Below are 26283 nucleotides of genomic sequence, written 5' to 3'. Positions count from 1 at the left end.
GGATTGTACATGCCTCTGAGAATCAATGAAATAATGGGCTACAACAATGAAATAATCATAGCTACGGCTGACCAAAAATTGGGTGTCAACGCCGAAGTCAGCGTATCCCACGTACCACCATACATGCATACTGGTGAAACGGGTATAGTGGCATCAACACCAGAGCCAAGGGTTAAACCAACATATGGGGGTGAGGGGTTATTCCCTACCGTGCAGCCGTCCAATCAGCAGCACATTGATCGTAAAACAATGCTGGTGGTCGGAGGGGTCGCTGTCTGCTTGTGTCTCATTTGGCTAGAAATTCCTTAGTGGGGGAACCCCACACCCTCCTAGCCGCAACTTACACCAGCCCAGCCACGGCGACAATGAATGCATATTTTGACAATGATACAGTACTTCCTAGGATACCGGGCAGGGATTCTGCGCCCTTACCAGCAAGTTTAGCCAGGACCTCTCCGAGTGATTTCAGATGTTTTTTTATCCAGTCTCTGACGTCACCCCGGCAACGGTTTGTCCCAGTACATGCCCAACAGTTTTTCGATGCTGTCTGACACTTCTGTCGCACGCTGTGTAATGTCACCACTACTACTTAGTTTGGATCTGGTCGCTTGCAGATCTTGAACGATCTTCGGGGGTATGCTAGAAACCCTCATTTTAGGTTTTGCACCGCCGTAATCTTGCATGTTTAGTTCTTCACGGATAAATTCAGTACTATGGCAACTGACTAGAGTTAACAAGGCAAGTGGTTTTCTAGTGCGTCTGTTAATGATGTCAACCTCCGGGTTATCCTAAAGACGTAGAATGCCCTTATCATCTATGGTAAACTTCAAATAGTCTCGACCCTGAGGCTCGATGTAGTTTCTATCACTTTTTAATCCATTGTAATAATTGTCTACTGTTGTTTTCAAAACTTGGTTGCTCAATCATAGTCAGTGATGAACTAGTGAACGAAGTATCTTTGAATTAATCAACATCAGGAGAGACAGTAGCTCCAAAATCATCCATCTGGATATCGTCCATAATATAAATATTAGTATATAATAATGGCATATGGTACAAAACTTTTCGAAAATTAAGAGAACCACAAAACCGTGTGTCAGTCGATTACTATTACGAACAACCCTAGCAAGTACTGTTGGTTAGATTCCCAAACTTGGTTAGATTACCACGTACAGTACGATTGGCATTTAACATCAAGTTGACTTCGGACAACGACAAACGTCAGCTCGTGAATAATGTGGACCGTGTTATAGTCAAGAAGACCACCATAAAAATTCGCGGCAATGAGGTGTTTAGTATAGACGACAGCGATGTATATTACTGTTACACAGATCTATGGAAAAGTGAGGGAGAAAGTGCCAACAAGCACGTACAAGGGAATCGACAGCAGAAAATCGAATAGGTTACGTATCAGGTACGCTTTCACGCCAGGAGAGACAACCAAACTATCGAATAGTGAAAAAGCAATCGATAATGTGTATGGGAATAGGTTTTGTATCCCACTAGACTTTGAGTTGCTGGGCATGCACCGTTTTGGGTGACAGGCTGGAATACTCATGTTCAATGATTACAGCAAAGTTGTGTGTACGCCGAACGGTGATGAGGGTAGTTACGAGATCGACAACATCTCATTGGAGTTCGACATGGTGACTAGTCCAAATCTTGCCCGACAGATTCGAAATCAGTACTCTGGAAAAATGACCATCCTGTAGGATAGGATAATGCGACACAGAATGATAGTACGTGACAAGAGTGACACTGAACTGAATATAAACATGAATGTTCCAGCGGGATCGATGAAAGGTGTATTGATCATATCCGTGGAGGAATACGATTCATTGAAAGAGACAGTGAGAAATTTTTCAACCCAGAAATCACCAAGGTAGAAGTGACCATAGAGGGAGTACCTAATCAGTTATTTAGCCATGCAATGAGAGCATACCAGCAGTGGGATGAAATAATGAAGCTACTGGCGATCAAACAAAACTCAATAATCACCAACGTGGCCAGTGACCTGGATCTATACTTCGTGATTACTCAACAACAAAGTATGCGTTGTAGTAGGATATGAGATCGACAGATGATAACACGCTACATGGTAGTGGGCGACAATGGAAGCGAGGGCATAACCATTCAAATAACGAAGAAGGCTCAACCAAAAGGCAAATCAAAATTATATTTATGTGTAATTGTGGATTTGCAACTTAATATAGACAATGGGAGATTTGTGCATGCCATCTATTAGTGGGGGGGTACCCCCACACCCGCAATAACTATGTGTCCACAGGGGGGCATGGGGGTCTCCCCCATGATCCACTCTGTGCTATAATATGTGGGCAGACGGGTTGTGGTAAAACCGTTTTCATACTGGGTTTGTTGGAGGGGTACTATAAAGAAGTATTTGACAAAATGATAATCTTATGCCCTACTATAGACATGAACAAGACTTACAAGAATAGATCCAGGGTGATGATGGACCTGGACGTACACAGAGTCGACCCGGGGACACTCCTACAACAGTGTTTTTTTGTCACAACCAATTTAAAGGAAAACCAACGTTGTTCATCCTGGATGACTGCAGTGCTATTAGAGAGATAACAAAGAAAGAGACATGCTTCCATATTTAGTGTTTTCAGGCCGACACAAAAATAACAGCATCTGGGTGCTGACACAAAAAATTCAACTTGGTGTTGAAAGATTTGAGGGAGCAGACGCGATGGTTGGCATTATTTCACTGCAAGGACAGGGATTTGTTTGAGGAGTGTTTGAGAGAGAATGATGTGATGAGTAAACGAGTGAAGAAACAGCTCACTGAAACTAAACATGCCAAGCTCGTGTTGAAAACGGACCAACCTGTGGATTACCATATAATAGTTGAGTATATTTTAGTATTTTTTAGTAATGTTTTAGTAATTTTTTTGTAATTTTTAGTAATGTCAGTTTTTGAAGTTCTAGTTGTGTGGAACCTAACCTTTATCTCTCTGTGTTTAATGTGTGTTGGATAATATTTTTTAAAAATAAAAACTGGATTACTATATTATAAAATGGAGTGCGATGAATTACTGGAACAATTGTTAGTTGCAGAGGAACAAAAGGACAAGCAGCGAGGCAGACTGATAACACTAGTTGTGGTTGGTAAGGCAAAACAATATCTAGGCAAAAACATAGCTGCTGATAAAATTAAAAAAATGTCAGATGAGGAAATAAATAAATTATACGCTAGGTATGAGACAACTCGGGGCTGAGATAACAAAAGTCATAGTTTCTACTATTACCCATATTTATACTGTCATAACGTCACACTTTTTACCAATCCCAACGGAACGTCGACTCTATTTGTGGGAGGACTTAGAGAAGGACCCATTTATCGATAATGCCTTGAGCTGTATCAGTTGTGCTTCATATCAAAAATACCTTATGCATCTATCCCCGATGACGGCAGCGATCATCACGGCAAAACATTGTAAATTTAATAAAACAAATAATAATATTATACAAGTTGGATGCTGCCCAGCAAGAGATGACCAAGGAGGAAACACCGGAGCTGTTGGCGTTACCCCCACACCTCTGTCTGTGGACACCTGGTTGCAAGCCCAGGAGCCAGTGACGTATGTTACCAAGAAGAAGAACCAAAAAAAGAGTTGAAGCTGGTAGAAAGAACGAATTAGCCAGGCACACAAAAAATAATTACACATTGTGGGTGACGATTAGGTGGCGTAGTAGCCACTGCTGCTGTTTCATTATGTATGTTATTTAAACCAAAGTGGGAGCCACAGCCACCAACTCAGAAGATCGACCCTCATATTATGTTATAATTAAAATTATATTTTCATTAATATGTTATGTCTGTGGGAAAAACATTCATTAACAATACATACCATGCATTAGTGGTTTTCGGATTAGCAGTAGGATACGCTCGGTTGACTAAAATGATAATAAATCAACCGACTTGTTAAAGATCAAGGTATAATTTGTAATTCCTCACTTACGAACCCTCTACGTGGCCCATTTTCCAAGAAGTATAGGTTAGGTTCCCGTTTTTGATACCCACTCAATCGATATTGTATGTTTTCATAGACCAGATAGGATCTGTAGCATGTTTACGGGTGTCTCCCTTGTATTCACCTGGTTGATATAAATATCTAACAATCGCGCTATCTGGGATTTTTTTCTATTTTTACGGCGGGGTGCTGCTGCCTCTGATATAACGGATTGCATACGGATTGCTTTGACTGGTCTCTTATCAAGTAGTCTCGTTATTTTGTGGTTCATAAAGTCAAATGGGAAGACATACTACCCATTCAGTGTTTGTGTGTGTGGGGCCCAATTCTAAATCGCGTGGATATTGGTGTGCAAACAAACGTTCGGCTATGGATTGATTGAATCACTCAACTATAGCTTGACTTCGATGTTCTCTGACCGCACCACGTCTTACCTTGGTATTATGTTTGGTTAGCAGTTGTGACACGGCACCCATGAATTCCCAGCCTGGGTCGACTTGCAGCTCCGAGGGCCATGTCAGTGGACTGCATTTGTATATGCGTTCGAATCCGCGGGCTACTTAGTTCGGCTTCCATGTAGCGACTGGCTACGTCTACAACCATCAGGGCGTACTCATAGGTTTTACCTCTGACCGTATTGTGTTGAAGAAACAACAGGTCAGCCTGGTGAACTTGATTAGATATATGAATACCAAATTTTCTCCTGGGTGTATATTTTGGTGCGGGCTAGTATATTTGCCTCGCGGGCTGTAGTAAATGTTCTCCATTATGTATATGTAATTTAAATATTTTTATGGCCGTAGGCGTAGGTATTGACACCATCCAAAGCTATCCATCGTTTTGTTTCCATCGGCAATAGAGATGTCTTATTTAAAGTCAGCCCACATATCTTATGCCCATTACTACGAAGTGTGTTCATCTGGTGTTTGTTTCTAGAATGCTCATACCGACATAGACCGGTCGATTAAGTTTAATGTGATTCTTTTTCATATGTATAGCTGCCAAGTCATCATCGAATATAGTACTTTTATTGTACGCCGGGCTTGCTATCAGTTTCCTGATCTTGTCTTCCTCGCTCGACCTAGCTTCATGTTAACACGTTTTCATAAAGTCTCCATCGTTTTGCCGAATACAGAGTTGTTCATTAGTTTGTACAGGTTTTTCTCCAAGTCGTTAGTGGCCAGCTTTCTCAGGTCTGTGCTTATCCTGATGTATGGTTCCATCCATGGGCTCCAATTGAACTTCACTGTTCTATGAACACCTAGTCAGCTTCATACCCAGCGATAGATACAACTGCAAATTACAATAGGGATAGATATACTTTGTTTTGTTCATCAAATTCGGTATCAGTTTTTCAACGGTTAGGGATACCCCCACACCCCCAATGGCTTGCAGCCGGCTGTACACAGGACCAAGCCATTTATGTTGGTACTCAGACATCCAGTCTTTGTTAACCCTCAAACGTTCGGGAGCCAGGGGGTAACTGTTGTGTGTAATTCATCCAGATACTCTTAAGTCCACTTCGAGTATATAACCAGTGGGAGTGTCACCCAGTGGGGTAACCCCACACCCCATGTACGCCCAGTGTTTATCACAGATTGAAAATTACTCTCAGGCACCCATTCGAATCCCGCTGTAGGTAGATATTGACTCATAGATATAAATATAGTGGAGGGTTTAGTTTGACTATCACAACGAACAACCACATACCCAAACCCACACGCTCCATGCTCTTGAACTTTTTTGTGTGAAACCTTTATCAGTGGATTGAGCTAATGTATCGTTTGGTTTAATGATAGCTTCGAAGTCAGCGTAGATAATGTATGGTACTGGCATATGATATTCGTGGTTGATAAATTTCAAGATATTGTTGTTTTCTCTTGGCATCTCTATCCATATAGCTGTCTCCCCTACACCTAGGCAATCTTCCCTGTGCGAATCGAGCAGATCGAATATAGAAAACCTGTTGAGACATCTTTCACAAAGTGTTTCTTTTCCTTGTGTTTCGATTGATTGTCCACGTGTAGTGATATTTTTCGCCTTGTTGTACCATAAATAGATTGATTATTTTTTTACCATCTTTATACAATAAAGGACTTATCCTGTGTACTATTACGTTTTTACCTTCATGCCCGAATAAGTTCATGGCTAAGTCTGGATTCTGTTTTTCTATTTTTTGGATCTGAGAGATGGGGTTGGATTCATCTATAACTTCCCAATTAATCCCATCATCTTCTGGATAACTGAAAGTCTGTCAAAATGTTTTTTAGCTGAAAATTAGCGGGTCATAATTTGCTATATCCAGGTAAACCGTGTTAATCTTATCAACAACCCAACCAGACCCCCTATTAGTGTAACGTTCTAGTTTTTCTTGAATGTTTTCCAATGATCTGTCAATAGAAGAGTTGATAGTGTCCGGTTGCACTGTAACTTCCTGTTTATCTCTGAAGTAAACATTGGTGTATTCAGTTACTCCACTCGCCTGTTGTTTCTCTAGTGCCATCTTTAACGTTTGTTGAAATTTAATACCTCTTAAAGTTCTTTGTTCTTTTTATGAAATACCAATTGTTTTATATCTCCAACGTCTGTATTTCTTTGATCTTCCAACCTCTCAAATATTTACCTACAGCATGCTCAGTAAGCGTGAATTGTAATTCTATAGGCTGTTGTTCCTTTAGTAATTCAGTGAGCTCAGACTTCCTCATATGGTAATGGGATCGGGTGGTCAGGCTCGCTGACTTGGTTGACACGTCATCGGTTCCCAATTGCACAGATCGATGGTCATGTTGATCACTGGATTGTCTGGTCCAGACTCGATTATTTACAGACCGCTGCCACATAGCTGGAATATTGCTGAGTGTGGCGTAAACTAAACTCACTTACTCACTCCACATACGGGAATACCCTCGCATTCCTCGTTCACTAGCTTGCTTTATGAGCTCTTTCACAGTATGTGTTTTTTGATACTTTAAACCTAATAAATCTAGTAACCCATGTTTCCTCATAAGAGAATATCCTCGCATTCCAGGTTCACGCTTTTACAACTCATGCACTGTAATCATGTTGCAGTGTAAATACTATGTGAAACATCAAGGAAGTGATGTAAAAGTACATCAAGGAAGTGATATACTGCCATTGCCATAGCGCTACCACGTGATTGCAATGTTAATATCAGGATAGACCCGTTAAACCGAGAATATTGCTCTCGGTCCTGAGTAGCTCAATCGGTTGAGGTGCGGGCTTATTGTGCATTGTGAGTTCGTATCCTGCCATTGCATCAGTTTGACTCCCTTGCACAATTTCGTGACGCAAGTTACAAGCGACCCTTGCAACTTTCGTGAGCAAGGGATCATGATCATATCAGTTAGATCTTTGAAAAGGGCCTTTCTGAAGGGGACACTCTCATGGTGAGAGAAGGCACAGACGCAGTCCTCCTTGGGAGAAATGCGCAAACAAATCTTTCTAAGATCCCTTGGGTGACTGTGGCTACAAAACAGACTCTTTCTTTTAATCTTTCTAGTTTTAACAGCTGTAGGGGGATAAAGTTATAAATTAATATAATTGAGGGTTTATTCCATAGGTCAATGAGAAGACTGTTTTATAGGGAGATGAAAAGTAGTTGTGTTTTGGGTAGGTATAAATTAATATGAGTGAGGGGAGGATAGGTTCTTATTCCATGGGCTATAATGGGGTGAGCCAGAACACCCATCTGTTATACTACTGAATGTGATCATAAAATATGACATTATTGACATTATTATCATAGTTTGGTGGTTTTATCCATTTGGGTATGAAGGATCACTGTGAAGAATGAGATTGTTACTTAGTAGGAAGTGTGTGTTCCTTGCAAGATTGATAGCGCGGACAGCGCTGATGCAGGGTACTGGTAGCGAGTGTGGGGTACAAGCATTGCGTATGCAAGGCAAGATGTCAGCTGTCGGTCTCATCCCAGTTGATTTCATCAGTGGATACCAATTATTGAGACTGTATCTAAAGCATATCTCCGGTCGGTCTATAAGCTGATATAATATCACCCGAGGGCATTACTCAAATGTAAGCCCTCTGTCCTTGGGCTACTTGTCAATAATGCTTGCAGGTCATGTATTCTTACACAACTGTGGGTGAGAAACTTATGAGAAAAATAGTTAAGCAACATGAATTATTTTGAAAAAGTATTGTGTATTAGCACAAGCAGCAATTTATGAAACCTGCAGGAAAATAGCTTCTGAAGGAGACAATGTTGATAGTTGCCATTTTGCATTTTCACCCCCCTTATTCTGGGTCAGAATGAACAGGCTTTTTTTGTGAGTGGTAGGATATTCTGTTCTGTCAATTTGATTGTCTTGTTGTCAATGCCAAAATGTATACAAGCCTGTAGTTGATTCAATGATGGCACCATGTTTTCAAAGCTATAGGTGCTTGCACATTTGTAACATTGTTATTGATCAATGAACGTTTTGTCACTTTTGGTTATTGTGCAGATAATCTTCTGTTTGCTTTTTACATAATTTAATCTCTCGACACTTGCATTAGTAAACGTAGTATCCTACAAATCATGCTTGATGCTTATCTTTCTGTGATGAGTATGCACACAGATAGCATGGTGGTGCATGGATTCTCATCTGTGTTGTCATTGTTTTCAGTGTTCTCTCAGAAGATGCAACTCAAACACAGACCTTTGAAGGGCTGGCCTCCAGCTTCCATCATTACTTCTCAAACAAACAGGATCACTTCAAAGTTGGATCTGCGTTGGTATGTATTGATATTGGTCTTGTATTGTAACTGTGGTGACAACTTAGAAGGAGAGGCTCAACAATCTGGCAGCTGAAGTCATAGTTGATTTAAGTAATGTAACAAAAGCATTGAATTACAAGAATTATTGTCCATTTGAGTATGATCAAAACCTCAGAGATAAAGACTGACTGGCAGAATCAGCCCGTTTCCTAAATTTCTTTAACAGACGCTGCCTATAAGTGTTGCATTTTCTTGCATCAGGTACTACTGCTACAGAACCGGGACCTGCTGCCACACCCTACTCAGAAACTGGCTGCCATTTACCTCATCTATGAGATGTACAGAACAGAGCCCATTGCAGCTAATCCATTTGCATCCGTATTTGTTCACTTGCTGGTGGGTATAATTTACATGTTTGGGTGACAACATTTTATGTTATTATCCCCCCTCGCGCGTTTAGTGTATAGCGAGGGATGTAGGGGACCGTTCATAATTTATCACTAAGGGGGCGATGAGGATTTTCAGGGGGGATCATTCATTTTGTCCACAGAATATAGTGGGGGTCAGCTGTTTTGTACAGATATTTTAGGGGGTCAGTAGCTATATTGTACATGGACAAAAGCTGTTGATAACACCCTTGATTCGCGAGGGCAGGGGGCATGTGTTTTGTACAATAGAATGCATGGGGGGGGGCTATTTGTTTTGTCCCAAGTATTGAAGGGGGGGCTACCAGATTTGTACAGAAAAAAAATAAAAATCCTCATCGCCACCCCCCTCGTGATAAATTATGAACGGTCCGTAGTATTAGGCTCTGTTCGTACATGTGTAGGTACAATTGGAATATCTTAACAGACATTGATTCTTTTCATATTTGCTACCTAGGTTCATCACAGTATAAGAAATGTCCCAGTCAGGTTTGGTGACCTTGACCTTTTTTCAAGGTCACAAGAGCATTTGGCGTTTTATCGTTGTCTGCGAGATATCTCAAGAACGGTTCACTGGAAATCTTCATATTCAGCACCAAGCTTTATCTAGGGAAAGTGTCGGGACCAGTTGATTTTGGTGACCTTCACATAAATTTCAAGGTCTTATCTACACTGAAGATTTCAGCATGCTAACCTACTTGTTAAGCTTGTCTGTGAGATATCTCAAGAACCGTTCTCTCTATTTTCTTCATATGTCATATCAAACTTCATTTAAGGAAGATACAGGGCCCGGTTCATTTGGGTGACCTTCATGCACTTTTCAAGGTCATGACAGCATTTTGTAGATTCCAGCATGAAAGACTGTCATGAAGATATCTCAAGAACAGTTCACTGTTTTTTCATTGAGCTACAGATATCAAGAGCCATTGACTGGTCATGTTTTTGTTGACATTTAACTTCCTCTTAAACTACTACCTTCACTTTCATTACTTTTTAAGTTTGATTTGATAATTTGCAGCAGGAGATGATGTCAATTTTGTGATAACTGCTATCTTTAACTTACCTTACCATAGGTCTTATGCATATTACCTCAAGCTTCGCTCGTAGAGATCAGACAGACGTTGATTCGCAATTCCCGGAATGGCTACCTTGTGTAATCTACGGATGTAGTCACGGAAGTGACGTGATCTCCCTACTCGCGGGAACGCGAGCCATCCCAAAATTCACTTTTACTTCTAGCGTTTGTCTGTTCAGACGTCTTTGTTTCGCTCTGAGTTTTTCCTTTTGTGTTGAATAAAGTTGTCTTTCAACAGGTAGGTATGTGTTATTTCACTAGGTGTGTGGTTAGTTAAATTGAATTTAACTTCACTTACCTTTCTACCTCGTGTTGTAAATGTCTTTTTCTCTCACTTCGGTGTGGGTTTTCCTGCGTCGTTTGTGAGGTGTCTTGGCGGGCTTGGAGCTTTTTTATTCCGTCAGGAATACTTCCTCCATCTGTTCTGCTATTTCGTATGGTATTTCTCCTTGTTTTTTGCCTTCTTTTCATATGTTTTTGTTCCACGTGGCATGTTTCGCAGGTAGCCATGTTGGTTGCTGGCCGTCGCTTTCGCGAGCTTACAGGCGTACCCACTTCTTGTTGGGGGTGCGCTCTTGCTGCATTTTTTCTGTAGGGGTGTTTTTCAGTTTTCCTCTCTAGCGTTATTGCTTGTTTCATGCTTCGGTTATGTTTTATCTGTTGCAGTTAACTGTGTATGACTTGGCAGTTTTGTACTATCTGCAAGGGGCAGAAGTCAGCGAAGGATCCCCACCCTTGGTGTCCGGATTGTGCATCACAGGCCTGTTCCCTTGACAGTCGCTGTCAGGATTGTACAAGTCTTTCAGTGGCGGATTTCAAGACCTTTTTATCTGTCCGTAGGAAAAGGTTTACTCAGCGGAAGAGGAGAATGTCTTCCCCAGCTTCTTCCTTAGGTTCCTTGCAGGACGACCCGGAGCTGCCTACCTTCACACCACCAACGCCGACATCTGGTTTGGAGTGCTCGTCAGTGACGCCTTGTTCGCTCATCTCCGGAGCCGCTTCGCTCGGACGCCTTTGTCGACTTATCCCGTCCGGACGCCTTGGCCCACCCAGAAGTCCAGAGACATTTGCCATCTCTCCTGACGCCCAGCACTTCAGTAAGAGAACCAGCACCTACCACAGCTGCAGCGCCAGCGCCTTTGCCGACGTCAGCGCCTACCTTGATGCCTGAACTTGTTTCAACTTCAGCGCCTATGCCTATGCCAGCGCCGATGCCTACGCCAGCGCTTATGCCCACGTCAGCACCCACACTAGCCTCGATGGGGACACCCTCACTGGCGCTCTTCCAGAACCCGGCATTCACGTTTACCAGAGGTCCCTTGAGTTTCTCTGAAAGATTCTTCTACTCGGACTCCATCTACTTCTTCCACCCAACGGCGGGAATCGACTTCGGTCTCTTGGGAAGATTTGGAGGAGCAACACTTCTGCCCTGATTATGAGGAAGAGGCATGTGTAGGCGATGATGATGGCACCTATCTACCACTATTGGCAGTGTTTGAATGGATCGCTGATAGGCTACCCGACTGTCCCTCTCCGTCAGTGGACTCTAATAACCCGTCGTCCATCCATTTGTCCCCGGAACTACTCATTCCTCCTCATCCTATGGTGGCGGATGCAGTGTCTCTCCTGGACGAGGATTTTGCCAAGCTGTCTCTGAATCCTACGATCAAGGCGTCTAAGTCAAGGAAGTCAGATTATAAGATCCACAGCCTAGACTTCACGGATAATGGTGCTGCTCAGGACGACTCTCTCAAGCGCCTGTCAGGTTCTACACTCTCGGCCTATTAAGTGCAGGACTCCGAGTTGGCTGCTATTGACACGGAACTCAAGCGCATGCCTCAGTGGCTGCAGTAGACTTATCAGAGGACAACGCCTCCAGAGTGCATCACCTCACGACGATTTTCCAGTGGCAGGGCAAGGTTCTTCATGACCTCCTTGGTCATTTATGTGCAGCTTTGGCCATGACTACTTCTGTTCGCCGCTCCGGCTTCCTGGATGCATGTAATTGGCAGGAGGAGTTTAAACGCCAATTACTTCATGCTCCCTTCACTTCCAAGTTTCTGTTCGCCGATAAGATTCCGCATGTTTACAAGTCGCACGCAGAGTTAACTAACACCGAAGTCGCACTGTCTACCTTTGAGGCGCTTGGTTCTGCCTTTCGTGGCAGAGCCAGAGGAAGTGGGAAGAAACGCTATATTCCAAGAAGGGAATCCATCCGTTCCTCCTTTGGGAGGGGACGCGGCCGCGCCAAGGACAATGACGTTCAGCGGAATCCCCAGGAGTGCAGCCGGGACACCCCTTCAATGCCCTACTGGTCGCTGAAGCCGTGGATGCCTGCGACTGGGACCTCCCACCCCCAGTCATACCTATTCATCCGACTCCAGTAGGTGGGAGACTAGGTCTTCTGGCCCAACTGGTCATTCCTAGAGGACCCGTTTGTAAGCAAGATCCGGCTACAAACTGCCATTGGTTGAGACTCCACCGCTGACATCTACTCCCCAGTCGCGGATATATCCTCAACACCAACTAGCTCTCCTAGCGTCCAATATCGACATCCTATTGTCCAAGAGAGCCATAGAGACAGTGCTGGAACCCCACTGCTCCCCGGGGTTCTACTCACCCATCTTCCTGGTGCCGAAGAAAGATTCCAACAAGATGCGCATGATTCACAACATGGCGGCCTTCAACAGACAGTATCTGGCCGACCCTCCACATTTCCGGATGACGTCCCTAGAGCAGACTCGAGCCAAATTGTCACTTGGGGCTTGGCTGGCCAGTCTGGACTTACAGAACGCGTACCTGCATGTTCCCATATACCCGCGTCACAGGAAGTACCTGAGGTTCGTCTTCAATGGAATACACTACCCGTTGCTTTTCACACGCATCACACTGACGGTTACCAGGTTTCTACACCTCAGGGGAGTGGACTTCGATCCGTACATAGACGACTGTCTTCTCAACCACTGCAGTCCTCTACTGCTACGCAAACAGTTGGACTTCTCCACCCGCCTGCTACATCAACTGGGTTGGATTGTCAACACCAACAAGTCACATCTGGAACCAACGCAAGAGCTGACCTTCATCGGGGGATTGTTTCTAACGAAGGACAATCTTGTCAGGGTCCCTCCAGATCGATGGCAGAAGATACTAGCGTTTGCAGATTGAGGTCTCTCTCAACCCATGACCCTCAGAGAGTGGCAGTCTCTGTTGGGCCTTTTGACGTCGGCGCAAGATCTTACTCACAGAGGGCGCCTTATGTTGCGGCCGTTACAGAGGTTTCTGTCACCATTCATCCAGATGAACGATCTCAGGTCACAAGTTCTTCTACCTCCACATCTACATCATCTTCGGTGGTGGATGGTCGAGTCGAATGTCTGCGCCGTCGTCTGTTTGAAAAACTTCAGTCACGACCACGAGTTGTTCGTGGACACGTCCCTGCTAGGGTGGGGCGCCCACCTGGCCGGCCAGACGACCTCAAGGCTTTGGTCCGACGCTGAAAAGTTGTGGCACATCAACAACTTGGAATTGCAAGCTGTTATTGTAGCAGTACGCCACTGGCTACCGATTCTGTCCAACACCAAGCTCCTGGTAGCGTCGGACAACTCCACAGTCGTCTGGGTTATCCGGAACCAGGACACGACCAGGTCCAAGCAACTCCTAGACCAGATGTTCGTGTTAGCAGATCTTCTAGACAGCAACGGGATCACAGTCACGGTATGGCACATACCCGGCTGCAAGAATATTCTGGCAGACGCGTTGTCGCGTCCAGGCAGACCTTCTCCGACGGAATGGATGCTTCATCCAGAAGCATTTCATCAGATTTGCCTTCGCCACAGGAGACCCCTGGTGGACCTCTTCGCCACAAGCTTCAACCATCAGCTACCAACTTACGTGTCTCCCGTACCGGATCCACAGGCTTGGGCAGTGGACGCTCTATCTCTGTCGTGGGAGGGTCTAGACGCGTACGCTTTTCCACCACCCATTCTTCTCCCGGAAGTGATTGGCAAGATCAAGCAGACACAGAACCTGAGACTGCTTTTGGTCGCGCCCTGGTGGCCAGCCAGACCGTGGTTCCCCGATCTGCGACGCCTCGTCAGCGGAGATCCGTCTCAGCTCCCAGATTGGCCACACCTTCTTCGTCATCCACACAGTCAGCAACTCCATCCAGATCCGCTGAGATTCCATCTGCATTCCTTGGCCATTTACAGAAGGCATTGAGGGCGAAAGGCTATTCCTCATGTGTGGCGAATGCCATAGCCCGAGCTCATCGGATATCCACCAGATCCCTTTAGTTAGTTAGTTAGTTAGTTAAGTGTTCTTGTATAGCGTACAAATCAAACTGCAAGGCAATTTCTCTAGGAGCTAAAGTATTTTTCCCTCGATCACCGGATGTCAATCTCAACAGCACATCGTATTTCAATCTCAACTCCCTGGGGAGTTTACAACTCTTGCTGCCACTAGGCGCACCGAGTTTTATTGTGGCTCTCTCATCCTAACGAGGTACCCAGTTGACAGCTGGGTGGACTGGGACACATAGTCACAGCACTTTGTCCAAGTTTACTGCACGTTGCTGTACCTGCAACTAGGTGTATGCACGTATTCATGTGGCCACCATCTGGTCATATACCAACGGATTCGTGGGTTCTTTTAAGTGCACAGGGTTGTGTACTGTACACTAGGGGTTGTGACAGCACTGAGAGAGTCTGCACACAAAGTTGACTCCAAGGTTGTTTTTTTTTATGATGACAAGTGGCGCTCATTTGAAAACTTTTGTGCTCAGAGATCACAGGATCCCATGACAGCCTCCCCACGAATTTTTTTATGTTTCTACGCAATTCCAAGCATCTGAAAGGGAGTACATTGAGTACCTACTTGTCAGCGCTGAACTCCGTCTTGGCGGTCAAAACGGATATTCAGATTTCTAAAGTACCAGAGCTGGTTGCCCTGCTTAAGGCGTTCAAGTTGGAGGATCAGAAGGTCAAGTTCCGCCCTCCAGCTTGGGATCTAAATGTCGTGTTACAACACTTGAGAGGACCCCCATATGAGCCCCTGGAAGATGCCTCTTTCGAACTGTTGTCCAGGAAGACGGTTTTCTTACTAGCCCTAGCTACGGCAGCTAGAGTTAGTGAGATTCATGCCCTGGATGCCCACACAAGTGCGCTTTGAACAAGCTAGGCATGGTCGAGTCCTCTTGGGTTTACTGTGGGACTTCATTGCCAAGAATCAGCTTCCCGGTCAACCGTACAGACGATTTTCCATCCCGTCTTTATCGACCATCCTGGGACGACATGATACTGAGGAGGAGTTACTGTGTCCAGTCAGGGCCCTCAGATGTTATATCCAGAGGTCTGCCTTGAAGAGACGTTCCCGGAAAAGGCTGTTTATCCCCTTTTCTTCATCTTGCAAGGGGGAAGTAAATAGGAACACTATTGCCTTGTGGCTTCATTCGACTATTCTTGCGGCGTATGATGCCAAGAATCTTCCCCATCCGACGGCGAACAACCCCCATGAAATTAGGGCTCTGGCGTCCACTATGGCCCTCCACAGGAACTGTACGTTGCCACAGATTATGGAGGGTTGTTTTTGGAAGTCGACCACTGTTTTTGCCTCACACTACCTGAGGGACTTGGCGGTCGAGGACATGGAGGGGCTTCAGTCTTTTGGCCCGTTGGTGGTTGCACAGCAACTCACCCAGCCTTCCGCCCATTAGGTAATATGTTGTTTCTTACCTTTGGTCTTAAGATTAACCTCACCCTCTGGGTACGTCGGTTTCTCTTTGGAGTTCCCTTTGGTTATCCTTTGTCCTGTTTGCAGGTTTGCCCTGTGATGTTGGCATTGGTCTCCCGGGTCTCCTGTGCATGTGCTGTGTCTGCTGAAGAGTTGAAGGTCCTCCGGAGTCCACACCACCGTCCTCTCTGTCGAAGCCATATGCATATTACCTATGGTAAGGTAAGTTAAAAACTTATTAAAATCTAAATATTTTAGATATTTAAATACTTACCTTACCATAGGGCGGTGACTCCCAACGCTGGATGCTCCTCCCCACTTTGGACTCTTCGGACCTTTTTTCCTGCTGCCAGTAAAAGTGAATTTTGGGATGGCTCGTGTTCCCGCGAGTAGGGAGATCACGTCACTTCCGTGACTACATCCATAGATTACACGAGGTAGCCATTCAGGGAATGGCGAATCAACGTCTGTCTGATCTCTACTAGCGAAGCTTGAGGTAATATGCATAAGACCTATGGTAAGGTAAGTATTTAAATATCTAAAATATTTAGATTTTAATAATATTGTTCCATTGAGTGATGTCATTTTTGGCATAAAATGTTGTATGTTACTTTTTGTGTGCTTGAAAAAGAGCACATTTATCAGTTCACGAAAATATTCTTACTTTCTGATGTTAACATCTATTTTCAGAATCCACCTACTGAAAAACAAGAGGCAGGTCAATATGATCTTCACTGGGCCATTCCAGCTATATCTCCCCCAGAGCGCTACTTTCTCTCACAGCTCATCTCCAGCCCATCAAAGGAGGTCTGTCCAAGGAGTACACATTATTGTTTGTTAATGAACTCAAGGTGTATGTGTTTCTTCCTCTGCCATTACTAAAATTCATAAACAGAAAGTACATCATTCCATGTGAACTGACATCCTGTAGGTGTTGCTCACATGGCTCAAGATTAACTATAAAATGTGCAAATTGTGGTGCCACTGTGAAACAAATGTTTCCTTATCCTGACTCAAGCTTGTTATGCTTGTCTCTTCCCTCTATGCAAATGATAGTGAACACTTGAAATCCCACAAGTTCTTGTTCTTTGATGAGGACATTGTATATTTCATCTTTTATCCTTTATCCATATTTTTATATTATCATTATATTATTATATTTTTATTTATAGCTTTGTACACATTATCACTGTGTCTTAAAATTATTGCTAAATTTTACGGATTTTGTTGCTGTTGACCATGTGTACTCACCTTGTGTACTTGAGTTGCATTTGATGAAATTGTGTTTCTGCTGTAGGTGCAGCTGACCTGCAGTTATGTTTTTCATGCACTAATATTTGTTCTTCCAGCGTTTGCTGTAAACTTGGTAAGAAATTATCTGACACAGAATTTAATCTGAATGAAGCATTGACAAAAGGATTTGTTCGTGGCTACAGACAGACATGGCTCTTCAGATCGGGAGATAATTAAGACACCGTTTTCGGATGAAGAGGGTGATGTCGTCTTCTTGGACACAGAAGTTATTTGTTACACTTCACCACTGAGTCTAGCAAACCCTAGTAGGAGGTCGCGTCAGGTAACCATTGAGCGACCTATGACTGTCCAATCAAACGGGAGATGGTTAAATAGGTTTAACCAATCAGACAATGGCTACTACTTAGGGTTTGGAGGGACTTACAAAATATTCAGGTCACTGACACAAATCTCTCCACAAACAAAAATACTCATATAACACAGTATATACGCTTTGGGGTTTCTGTTCACATGGTTACAATTAGCTAATATTTCTGCAAGATGACATCCTTGAATATTGCCAAAGACACTATTTTCAGTGACTCTTTACTCACCGATGTCATTGTTGTAAAGTGAGCCGTGAGCATTACCCGAAAGTGACGTGAAGCTAAATAACATTCGGAATCGTTTGGATACGAACCTTTTTGAGAGAAAACGTTCAAAAGGATTGTGCAAATGTCCAGTTTCGCAATTTGATAAGCTGGGTTGTGATTGGTCTCAAAGGTTACTGTTAGACTCAGTAGTGGAGTGTAATGAAAAGCACTGACGCTGAGTTTACTTAGACTGCAATGGATTGGATCTGGAATCTCCATCTAAGGAATCAAATGAAGCTCTCACCTATAGGATTGCTGATGAAGACTTTGACTTGCTCATTGGGTTTGGTACCCACCCAGCGTCTCTGGCAACCACATCAAACCTTCAGGGGTTGAAGTTCAGTCTCCAGGGACACAGACGTCAGATACTAGAGTCAGATATCAGTGTAGCTTTGTCACAGTTGCAGGAAGACAGATGAAGCTACAGCTACAACACAGACGTCAACAACAACGCAGAAGTCATGTACCAGAAGACTAGTTGTCAGCAGAGCAATGCAGCCACCTTTATCAATTAGATCTATGTCTCCAACATCTTCAGCTATGCAACAAGGGCAGCAGCAGTGTCTTCCTGACGTACAGAGGCGAAGAGGTTGCCGGGGAAGTAATGCAAGACTTGAGGGAAGTAATAATCAATGTGTGACTGAAGAAAGAAGCGCACACCAGAATCAAACAATGTTAGTTAACATCTGAAAGAGCTCCGAAGATGAAACTTCATCATGCATACAGTTGTGATCCAGCAAAGTGACACCAGCATTCATCTCTCAAGTGCCAGATCCACAAGCATGGGCAACAGGTGCTCTCAGTATATTGTGGGAAAGACTAGATGCTTACATGTTCCTACCTCCAGTTCTATTGCCACAAGTAATCAGGAAAATCAAGCAATGCTGCAACTGATTTTGGTTGTGCTGTGGGCCAGTAAGGAAATGGTTTCCTGACCTTGTGCAAGAAGAAGTCCGACCTTGAAATTACCAAAGTGGTCAAACCTACTCGTCCATCAGCACACATGCATGTTCACAGGAATCCATCATAGTTCCAGCTTCACATATGAACTGTATCAAAACTTGCTTAAAGAGAAGAGGATGCTTTACGCAGATCAACTCACACGTTATACAACAAGTGGAAGAAATTTGAGATATATTCACTGCTGAAGGGCTTCAGTGCATCAAAGGCCTCACATCCTCAGGTAGCAGAATATGTCATATCGGTGTGTGGACAAAACACCCTGCGGACAAATCTCCCCTGGGACAAAAAAGAATATGTCATGTCAGTGTGTGGACAAAACACCCTGTGGACAAAACTCCCCTGGGACAAAAAAGAATATGTCATGTCGGTGTGTGGACAAAACTCCCCTGGGACAATAAACCCTAGGACAAATGTCCCAAGGGCACAACTCCCACAGTATAGGACACAACACCCCAAAAGCTCCAAATGAATAATGAAGATTGTTTATCTGTCAAATATTTATTCCAACTTCATCACATACATTGTGAGCATTAGCACAAACTGGGTCCTTCACAATCTGAGCACTAATTTGCCTCTCAACACAACCTGATGTTATGTCTAACACAGATCAGTTTATGGAGCATATATTTATACCACCTGTACAGTGAGTGTCGACAGTGAGTTGAATTACGTAAAGGTCAACATACAATATAAGACACAACTTTGCAGATTCTGATACTTTTCGGTATGCACTTACAGAAACAAATCATTAAAAATGCCAATTCAACCTATAAAGTTGAAAAAACAAACATGATTGAAAAAAGCCTGCGAGTTCAAACAATTTGCTAATTTCAATGATTCACCCCAGTGCTGGGGGGAAAAATGGTTTCAACAGCTATGCTGCAGTGTACTCATAACGCATGTGCAGTGAATAGGCTCGCGGAACTTGAAACAGTATGCCTGCCCGGGATATGAAGTTGTGAGCAGTAGTCTGATTGTTACATAAAAAAGCCATGTTGATTGTGATAAGCAGGCTCAGCCACTGAGAAAACTCAATGTTTGGTTTATTGACACCTATATGTCGGCTTGTCTGTCTGCTAATGACAATATGCAATACACATCTTCAATCAGTGAATCACATGCAATTAACGCCTATCGACCTAAACCAAGAGCTGGCAAAGCATATCGGCAAATGAACCAGTGGCCAATGAAAAAGCTTTGTTACACTTGAGCGCACACCCACCCAAGTACAAAATATTACACTTTTGATTTGCAATTATGCGCTTATGATTTTGTCTATTTGTATTTTCTTAATCAGCAATGCATTTTATATATCATGAATAAGTGATAATTGTGTTTTAATTGTGTTTGATTTTTGGGTTGCATGTGACCTCAAAAAATGTGTACATATCTAAATACTGAGTTGATGATTAAGCTTTTAATGCTCTTGAAGTCAGTTAATCCTAATCAGTGATGAAGCTTCATCCTCAATAATGTTTACAGATGAAATACTGAGTTAATTTATGAAGCATGTTAATCCCTATAATCTTTATTACTGATTCAACAAAAACTTGTCACTTAAGTCAATCACTCAGTAGGAAAAATATGTTGGGGCTGGGTTCTCCCATGGGTGTACATTTGGGAGTTTTGTCCATATGGGGCTTTTGTCCACAGGGTTTTTTGTTCAAGTGGACTTTTGTTCACAGATGGTTTTGTCCTACAATCGTCATATCAATTATGACAGATTAGAATGACTGAGTGGTTCAACACTATCAACTTACTTATCCACTCTGATGACAACAGAAAAGATCCTGTGCCCCTATACCAGAGAGACAATAATATGTTTAATTTTCATTATTATATAGCAGTTTAATGCAATTGTCCATCAACTAAATTTATACCGTTGTCTGTCTAAGAATTTCAAAGAAAGTCCTGGGGTAGAATAGGCCTTCAGCAACCCATGCTTGTCATAAAAGGTGATATGCTTTTCGTAAGAAGCGACTAACAGGATCGGGTGGTTAGACTTGCTGACATGGTTGACATATGTCATCGGTTCCCAATTGTGTAGATGCGATGCTCATGTTGTTGATCACTGGATTGTCTGGTCCAGACACGATTATTTATAGACCGCCGCCCTATAGCTGGAATATTGCTGAGTGCAGCATAAAACTAATTATAACCAGCACAATCAATACATTAGCATTCAGATATTAGGAAAATGTCAATATAGAATGTTATTTTCATCATGTATCAGTAATAGCTTAGAGAAAGACTCTAGTCAAAAGTAGTAAGACATACTTTTTAAAAAGGCATAAGTTACAGCTACACAATTTCACAAATGTTCTAGATAAATCCTAGTCTGAGGTATTAAGGACACAGCAGTAGTATAGGGAATGACAGTCCGAAAACACTTTTCAAAAACCCCTCTAAAAAGCCTCATTTACTAAATGAGGCTTTGGTGGGACCATTAACTCTTGCTACTATTGCCCCTACTACAAAGCCACACCATCACGTTTACCGTGACTTGGCAGGCGGTAACACTGTGCCGTACGGTACGATCAATAATTCTTCTCTTACAAACCCCCTACCCGGCCCATCCCTCAAGTAGTATAAGTTAGGTTCGTCGGCTTTCATATCCACTTTATCTATGTTGTAAGTTTTGACTGACCATATAGGATCGGTGGCTCGCTTACGGCTATCGCCCTCGTGTTCCCCCGGCTGGTATAGATACCTAACTAAGACCCTATCTGGTATCTGTTTCTCCTTTCCACGCAATGGAGCAGACGACTCTGCTAACACTGATTTTAGTTTGATAGCGTCTGCCGGTTTCTTACCAGTGAGCCGGGTTACTTCATGGTTGATTGCCGACACCACCTCGGGTAACCTCGCTACCCATTCGGTCGATCGTTTTCCAGTGGTTGTCATTTCCCTAGCATATTGATGACCGAACAAGCGCTCAGCTAAAGTCCTATTAAATCTCTCAACTATAGCTTGGCTGCGATGGGCTCCAGCCGTGCCACGCCTGACCTTCGTATCGTGTTTGGCTAGCAGTTGTGACACGGCACCCATGAACTCCCGACCGGGGTCAACTTGCAGCTCTGTTGGCCATGTCAGCGGGCTGCGTTTGTATATGCGTTCGAATCCTCTGGCTACTTTGACCGAATCTTTCGTGGTCAAGGGTTCGGCTTCCTTGTAACGACTGGCTACGTCCACTACGGTTAAGGCATACTTGTACCTCTTATCGTGGGGTAGGAACAGTAGGTCTGCCTGGTGAATTCTATTAGGTATGTTAATTCCGAAACTCCTTCTAGGTACGTAGCGTGGCGCTGGCAAATAGATCTGCCACAGGGCTTGTTTTTCAAGCCACGCTTTGGCTTTCTCCGGTGATACTCGCGCCATTTTAGCTAGCTTATCTACTGCGCTAGCTCCTTTCCAATATCCACGCGGGCTGTAATAAATAGCCTCAAATTTTTTCATGTCCATACGCGTATGTGTTTATACCATCAATAGCTATCCAACGTTTCGTGTCCATAGGCGATAGGGACGTCTTGTTTATAGTCAGTCCGTATATCTTATGTCCATCACTTCTAAGCGTGTTCATCTTATGTCTAAAGGTACGGGTCTTGAACAGGGCCTCCTTGAATCTGGCGTGTTTGATGTGTTGTTTCACCACATACTTCTTAACCCCTTTAGCTTTTCGGATCTCACTATTGTCGGCTTTCAATATGGAGTACATCTTAGGTCTCAAACCTATGTACTCAGCTATTGGCGTGCCAGCACACTCGTCCTTCATCTTACCTAGGACCTTTTTATTTACCGTGCTGTGCATGGTATGGGTCTTAGGATAGTCGCTGGTGTCGTATAAATCGATGTGTTTTTTCATATCCTCGTATACATCCTCGGTTCGAATCTCCATCAGCAGGGAATCCGTGTCAGTGTACAGCACTTCGCACCTGTCGCCGTACTGTTTCTTAAGCTCGTTGTAGTAAAAGTCGTACATCAGGTGTTTGGATAAATCGAGGATACTCATCCCAACGTAAACAGGTCGGTTGAATTTTATGTGACTTTTCTTCATGTGTATGGCAACTAGGTCATCTGTGAATATTTTATTACGGTTGAATGCCGGACTGGCTATCAATTTCCTGAGCTTGTCTTCCTCACTAGATCTAACCAGTTTCACGGTTACGCGTTTCCTCAGGTTTTCCATAGTCTTACCAAACACCGAGTTGTTCATGAGTTTGTAGAGATTTTTCTCAAAATCACTGGTGGCTTTTTTTCGTAGGTCTGTGTTCATTCTGATGTAGGGCTCCATCCATGGGCTCTGGTCGAACATGAGCACCCTGTGTATTTTGGTCAGCCTCATACCCAATGACAGGTACAGCTGTAGGTTGCGATAGTGAACTATGTACTTGGTCTTATTCATTAAGTTAGGCACGAGTTTCTCAACGTCCGCCACACGACCACCTGACAAGTTATGTTGGTACTCAGACATCCAGTCTGTGTTAACCTTCATACGTTCGGGTGCAAGGGGATAGCTGTTGTGCGATGCGTGTAATGCCTTGGGATACTCTAAGTCAACTTCGAGGATATACCCTTTGTTCGAATCTGGTGCAATGCTCATAACATCAACGTTTGGTACCCATTCGAATCCTCCTGTAGGTAGATACTGACTCATAGCCCAGCCGTACAGGTTATTTGCGTCGAGGTAGAGAATGTGATTGGTTGGTTTGTTAGGATCGTAACCTTTCACGTATTGATTATTTGCTTTAGCGTATCGTTTGGATGCCATGGAAATCCCACCTCGCAAGCCTTTCTCAATGAATAGGTGCATGTCGTAATCTGTGAGCAATTCCAAATTAACTCCGGTCTTTCTAAGCAAGGCGTCCCACGACAGACCTGGGCTGGTGTAATACCATGCGGGGTCGAGTTTATACTGCTTTAAACATGTTTGCCGAAACGTCTCGAACACGTCGGCTAACAGCAGTACATCTGTCCTCAAGTACAGGTCGTGATAATCGCCAAGGTTCTTACAACCAAGTTTATTCCATACGTTAATCGCGTGCGAGTAATCGTCTCGTGAGACGGACGCCTCATTCAGCTTGCTATAAAAGCAGTCGATAGGAGGTAGTCTGGTCTCTGTGAACTTAGCCCAGCTATCCATGTACTCATATGGGTATACGCCCTTCCTCATGAGCAGGTGTCTAGTCTCGGCGTCTGTGTATCGATCGGTGATAGGGAAGGTATTGTTGGCCTTGACCAGACTGTCGAGTGACGACAGGAGGAATTGAAACGAGTCAATGAACCTAAGTCCGTTTAAGCTGAAGGAGATGTATCTCTCCATGTTGTTGGGAATGCATGATATATTACCATCGATTTTCGCGATGGCCTGCATGATCAAGTGAGAGTCGTATCCTCTCAAGTTGTGAAAGACAACGGGGATGTTTATTGTCTTAGGATTGATTTTAAGCTTGAGGTTGCACGCGTTGTGAGCGGCGCCTCTATACTTACCAGTTATGTGGCAGTGATCTCTCACCGAATCACCGTTAAGTGGCGAGTCGCACACGTGACAGTTAGTGCTACTGGCGTGAGCTATCTTGTCGGCTCTGGTCATACGCATGGGAGCGATTCTATACAATGCATTCCTAATAATTTTTTCTTCCTCCTGCAAGCACTTTAGAAACCTTTCAGCCGCGTCAGGACCCCTATACACTACCGGAGCTTTCGTTTCCCCGTCACAACGGACGACAATGTATCCAAACGAACAGGCTTTATGCTCTTGTGTTTTTTGTGTGAAACTCCCACTAGTGGATGATTCCCCAACCACTAAGGCTTCGAAGTCGGCGTATATTATATAAGGCACAGACATTTGGTTCTTGTGATTGTCGAATTTTAGGATATTTTCACCTTCCTTAGGCATGTCGACTCGTATGGCCGTCTGCCCAACACCTTGGCAATCCTCCAGGTGGGATTCTAATAAATCGGCCCGACTGAAACAGTGTAGGCATCGTACACAAAAGTGTTTTTCCCCATCGTGTTTCGACTGGTCGTGTAACAACCGGCTGAGATGTTTTATCCACGTGTAGTGATACTTTTCACCTTTTTGAATCATGAATAAATTAATAACTTGACAATCCTTCACCGGGCTGACCCTGTGTATTATTGTTGTATTACCTTCGTGGCCAAAAACATTTATAGCCAGATTATTCTGTTTTTCTACTTTAGTAATCTGGGTTATTGGGGTTGGTTCATCTATACCATCCCAGTTGAGCCCATCATCCTGTGGATAATTAGAAGGCCTGTTCGGATTAGTGACAGCTGGAAATATGGCTGACCTGAGAGATAACCTCAGGCAATCGTTTCCTCTATTCTTAACGTTTACTATGGCTTGTTTGTTCTTATAGTAGGGAGGCAAGTCTAGGTATGACCCACCTCTGAACGGCACGTATTTAGCTATGTCTAGATAGACGTTATCGATTTTATCTACAACCCACCCGGACCCCATGTGCGTGTAGCGTTCTAGGTATTCTCGTATCTGCTGAAAACTTGTATCGATTGATGCGTCAATGGTCTCTGCATGTGTGACGACCTCTTGTTTACCTCGGAAGTAAGGTTGAAAATACTCAGTGGTACTCCCAACCTGCTTATCGAGCGACATTTTCACTGTGATCTGAAACTTGATACTTCCTAGATTATTTAGTTCCTGGTTGACCTTATCAGCTATCAGAGGCTTGATATCTGTAATGTCTATGTTTCTATCAACACGCATGCGCCAACCTCTCAAATAATTGCCTACGGCGTGCTCAGTGCGCACAAACTGTAGGTCAATAGCTCTATTCTGTCGTAATAATTCTACAAGCTGTGGTTTTCTCATACGAGAATACCCGCCTAAACCCAAATCGTGTGCCTCGGTTTTCAGTTGTTTTACAGTTGGACGTGCTACTGGGGCATGTGATAACAATGTGGTTAACCCGGCTTTCCCCAGTTTTGAATAACCCGTGTATCCAAACTGTTTCGCTTGAGCTTTTAACTGTTTTACCGTAGGAGGGACTTCTAAACCTAGTAATCTCAACAATGCTGGCTTCCGCATTCTAGAATACCCGATAACACCTCTCTGTTTTGCGACCCTCTTGAGCTCGCGCACAGTAGTCATTGTGTTTACACCTAAGAGAACTAATGTCTAATTGGTTCACAGTAAGGGGAGGTAACTCCTCCACTCTTGATAAAAAATATTTTATTTCTTGTAATCACTTATTAACCAAACTCGGTTTGTTGGCCACAATTCTCGTAAGTCTTCCAACAGCTTGTGTGAATCTATGTAGGCATCGATCAGTGTTTGGTTATTTGATAACAATTCGATTAACCCGGCTCTCCCCAGGTTTGAATAACGCCGGCATCCAAGCTGTTTTGCTATAGCTTTTAATTGTTTTACCGTAAGATAGGCTTCCATATTCAAGAATGTACAGTAGACATGTTTACACCTAAGAGAACCAATT

The 26283-nt window shown here is 43.6% G+C and overlaps 1 protein-coding gene across 1 annotated transcript in view; it reads left to right on the top strand.

Moving 5' to 3' along the window:
* The window catches only part of LOC137261153 (CCR4-NOT transcription complex subunit 11-like), a 124374-nt gene that overhangs the window by 27173 nt on the left and 70918 nt on the right, over nt 1-26283 (top strand). The window contains exons 2-4 of the mRNA XM_067798857.1: nt 8645-8753; nt 8997-9131; nt 16653-16769. Of these exons, the coding sequence (XP_067654958.1) occupies nt 8645-8753; nt 8997-9131; nt 16653-16769 (361 nt within the window). The remainder of the gene's footprint in view (nt 1-8644; nt 8754-8996; nt 9132-16652; nt 16770-26283) is intronic.

This window comes from Haliotis asinina, chromosome 14, assembly GCF_037392515.1.
Source record: "Haliotis asinina isolate JCU_RB_2024 chromosome 14, JCU_Hal_asi_v2, whole genome shotgun sequence".
NCBI lineage: Eukaryota > Metazoa > Mollusca > Gastropoda > Lepetellida > Haliotidae > Haliotis > Haliotis asinina.
The sequence above is the reverse complement of the archived record's forward strand: the minus strand, read 5'-3'. Positions and strand labels throughout refer to the sequence as shown.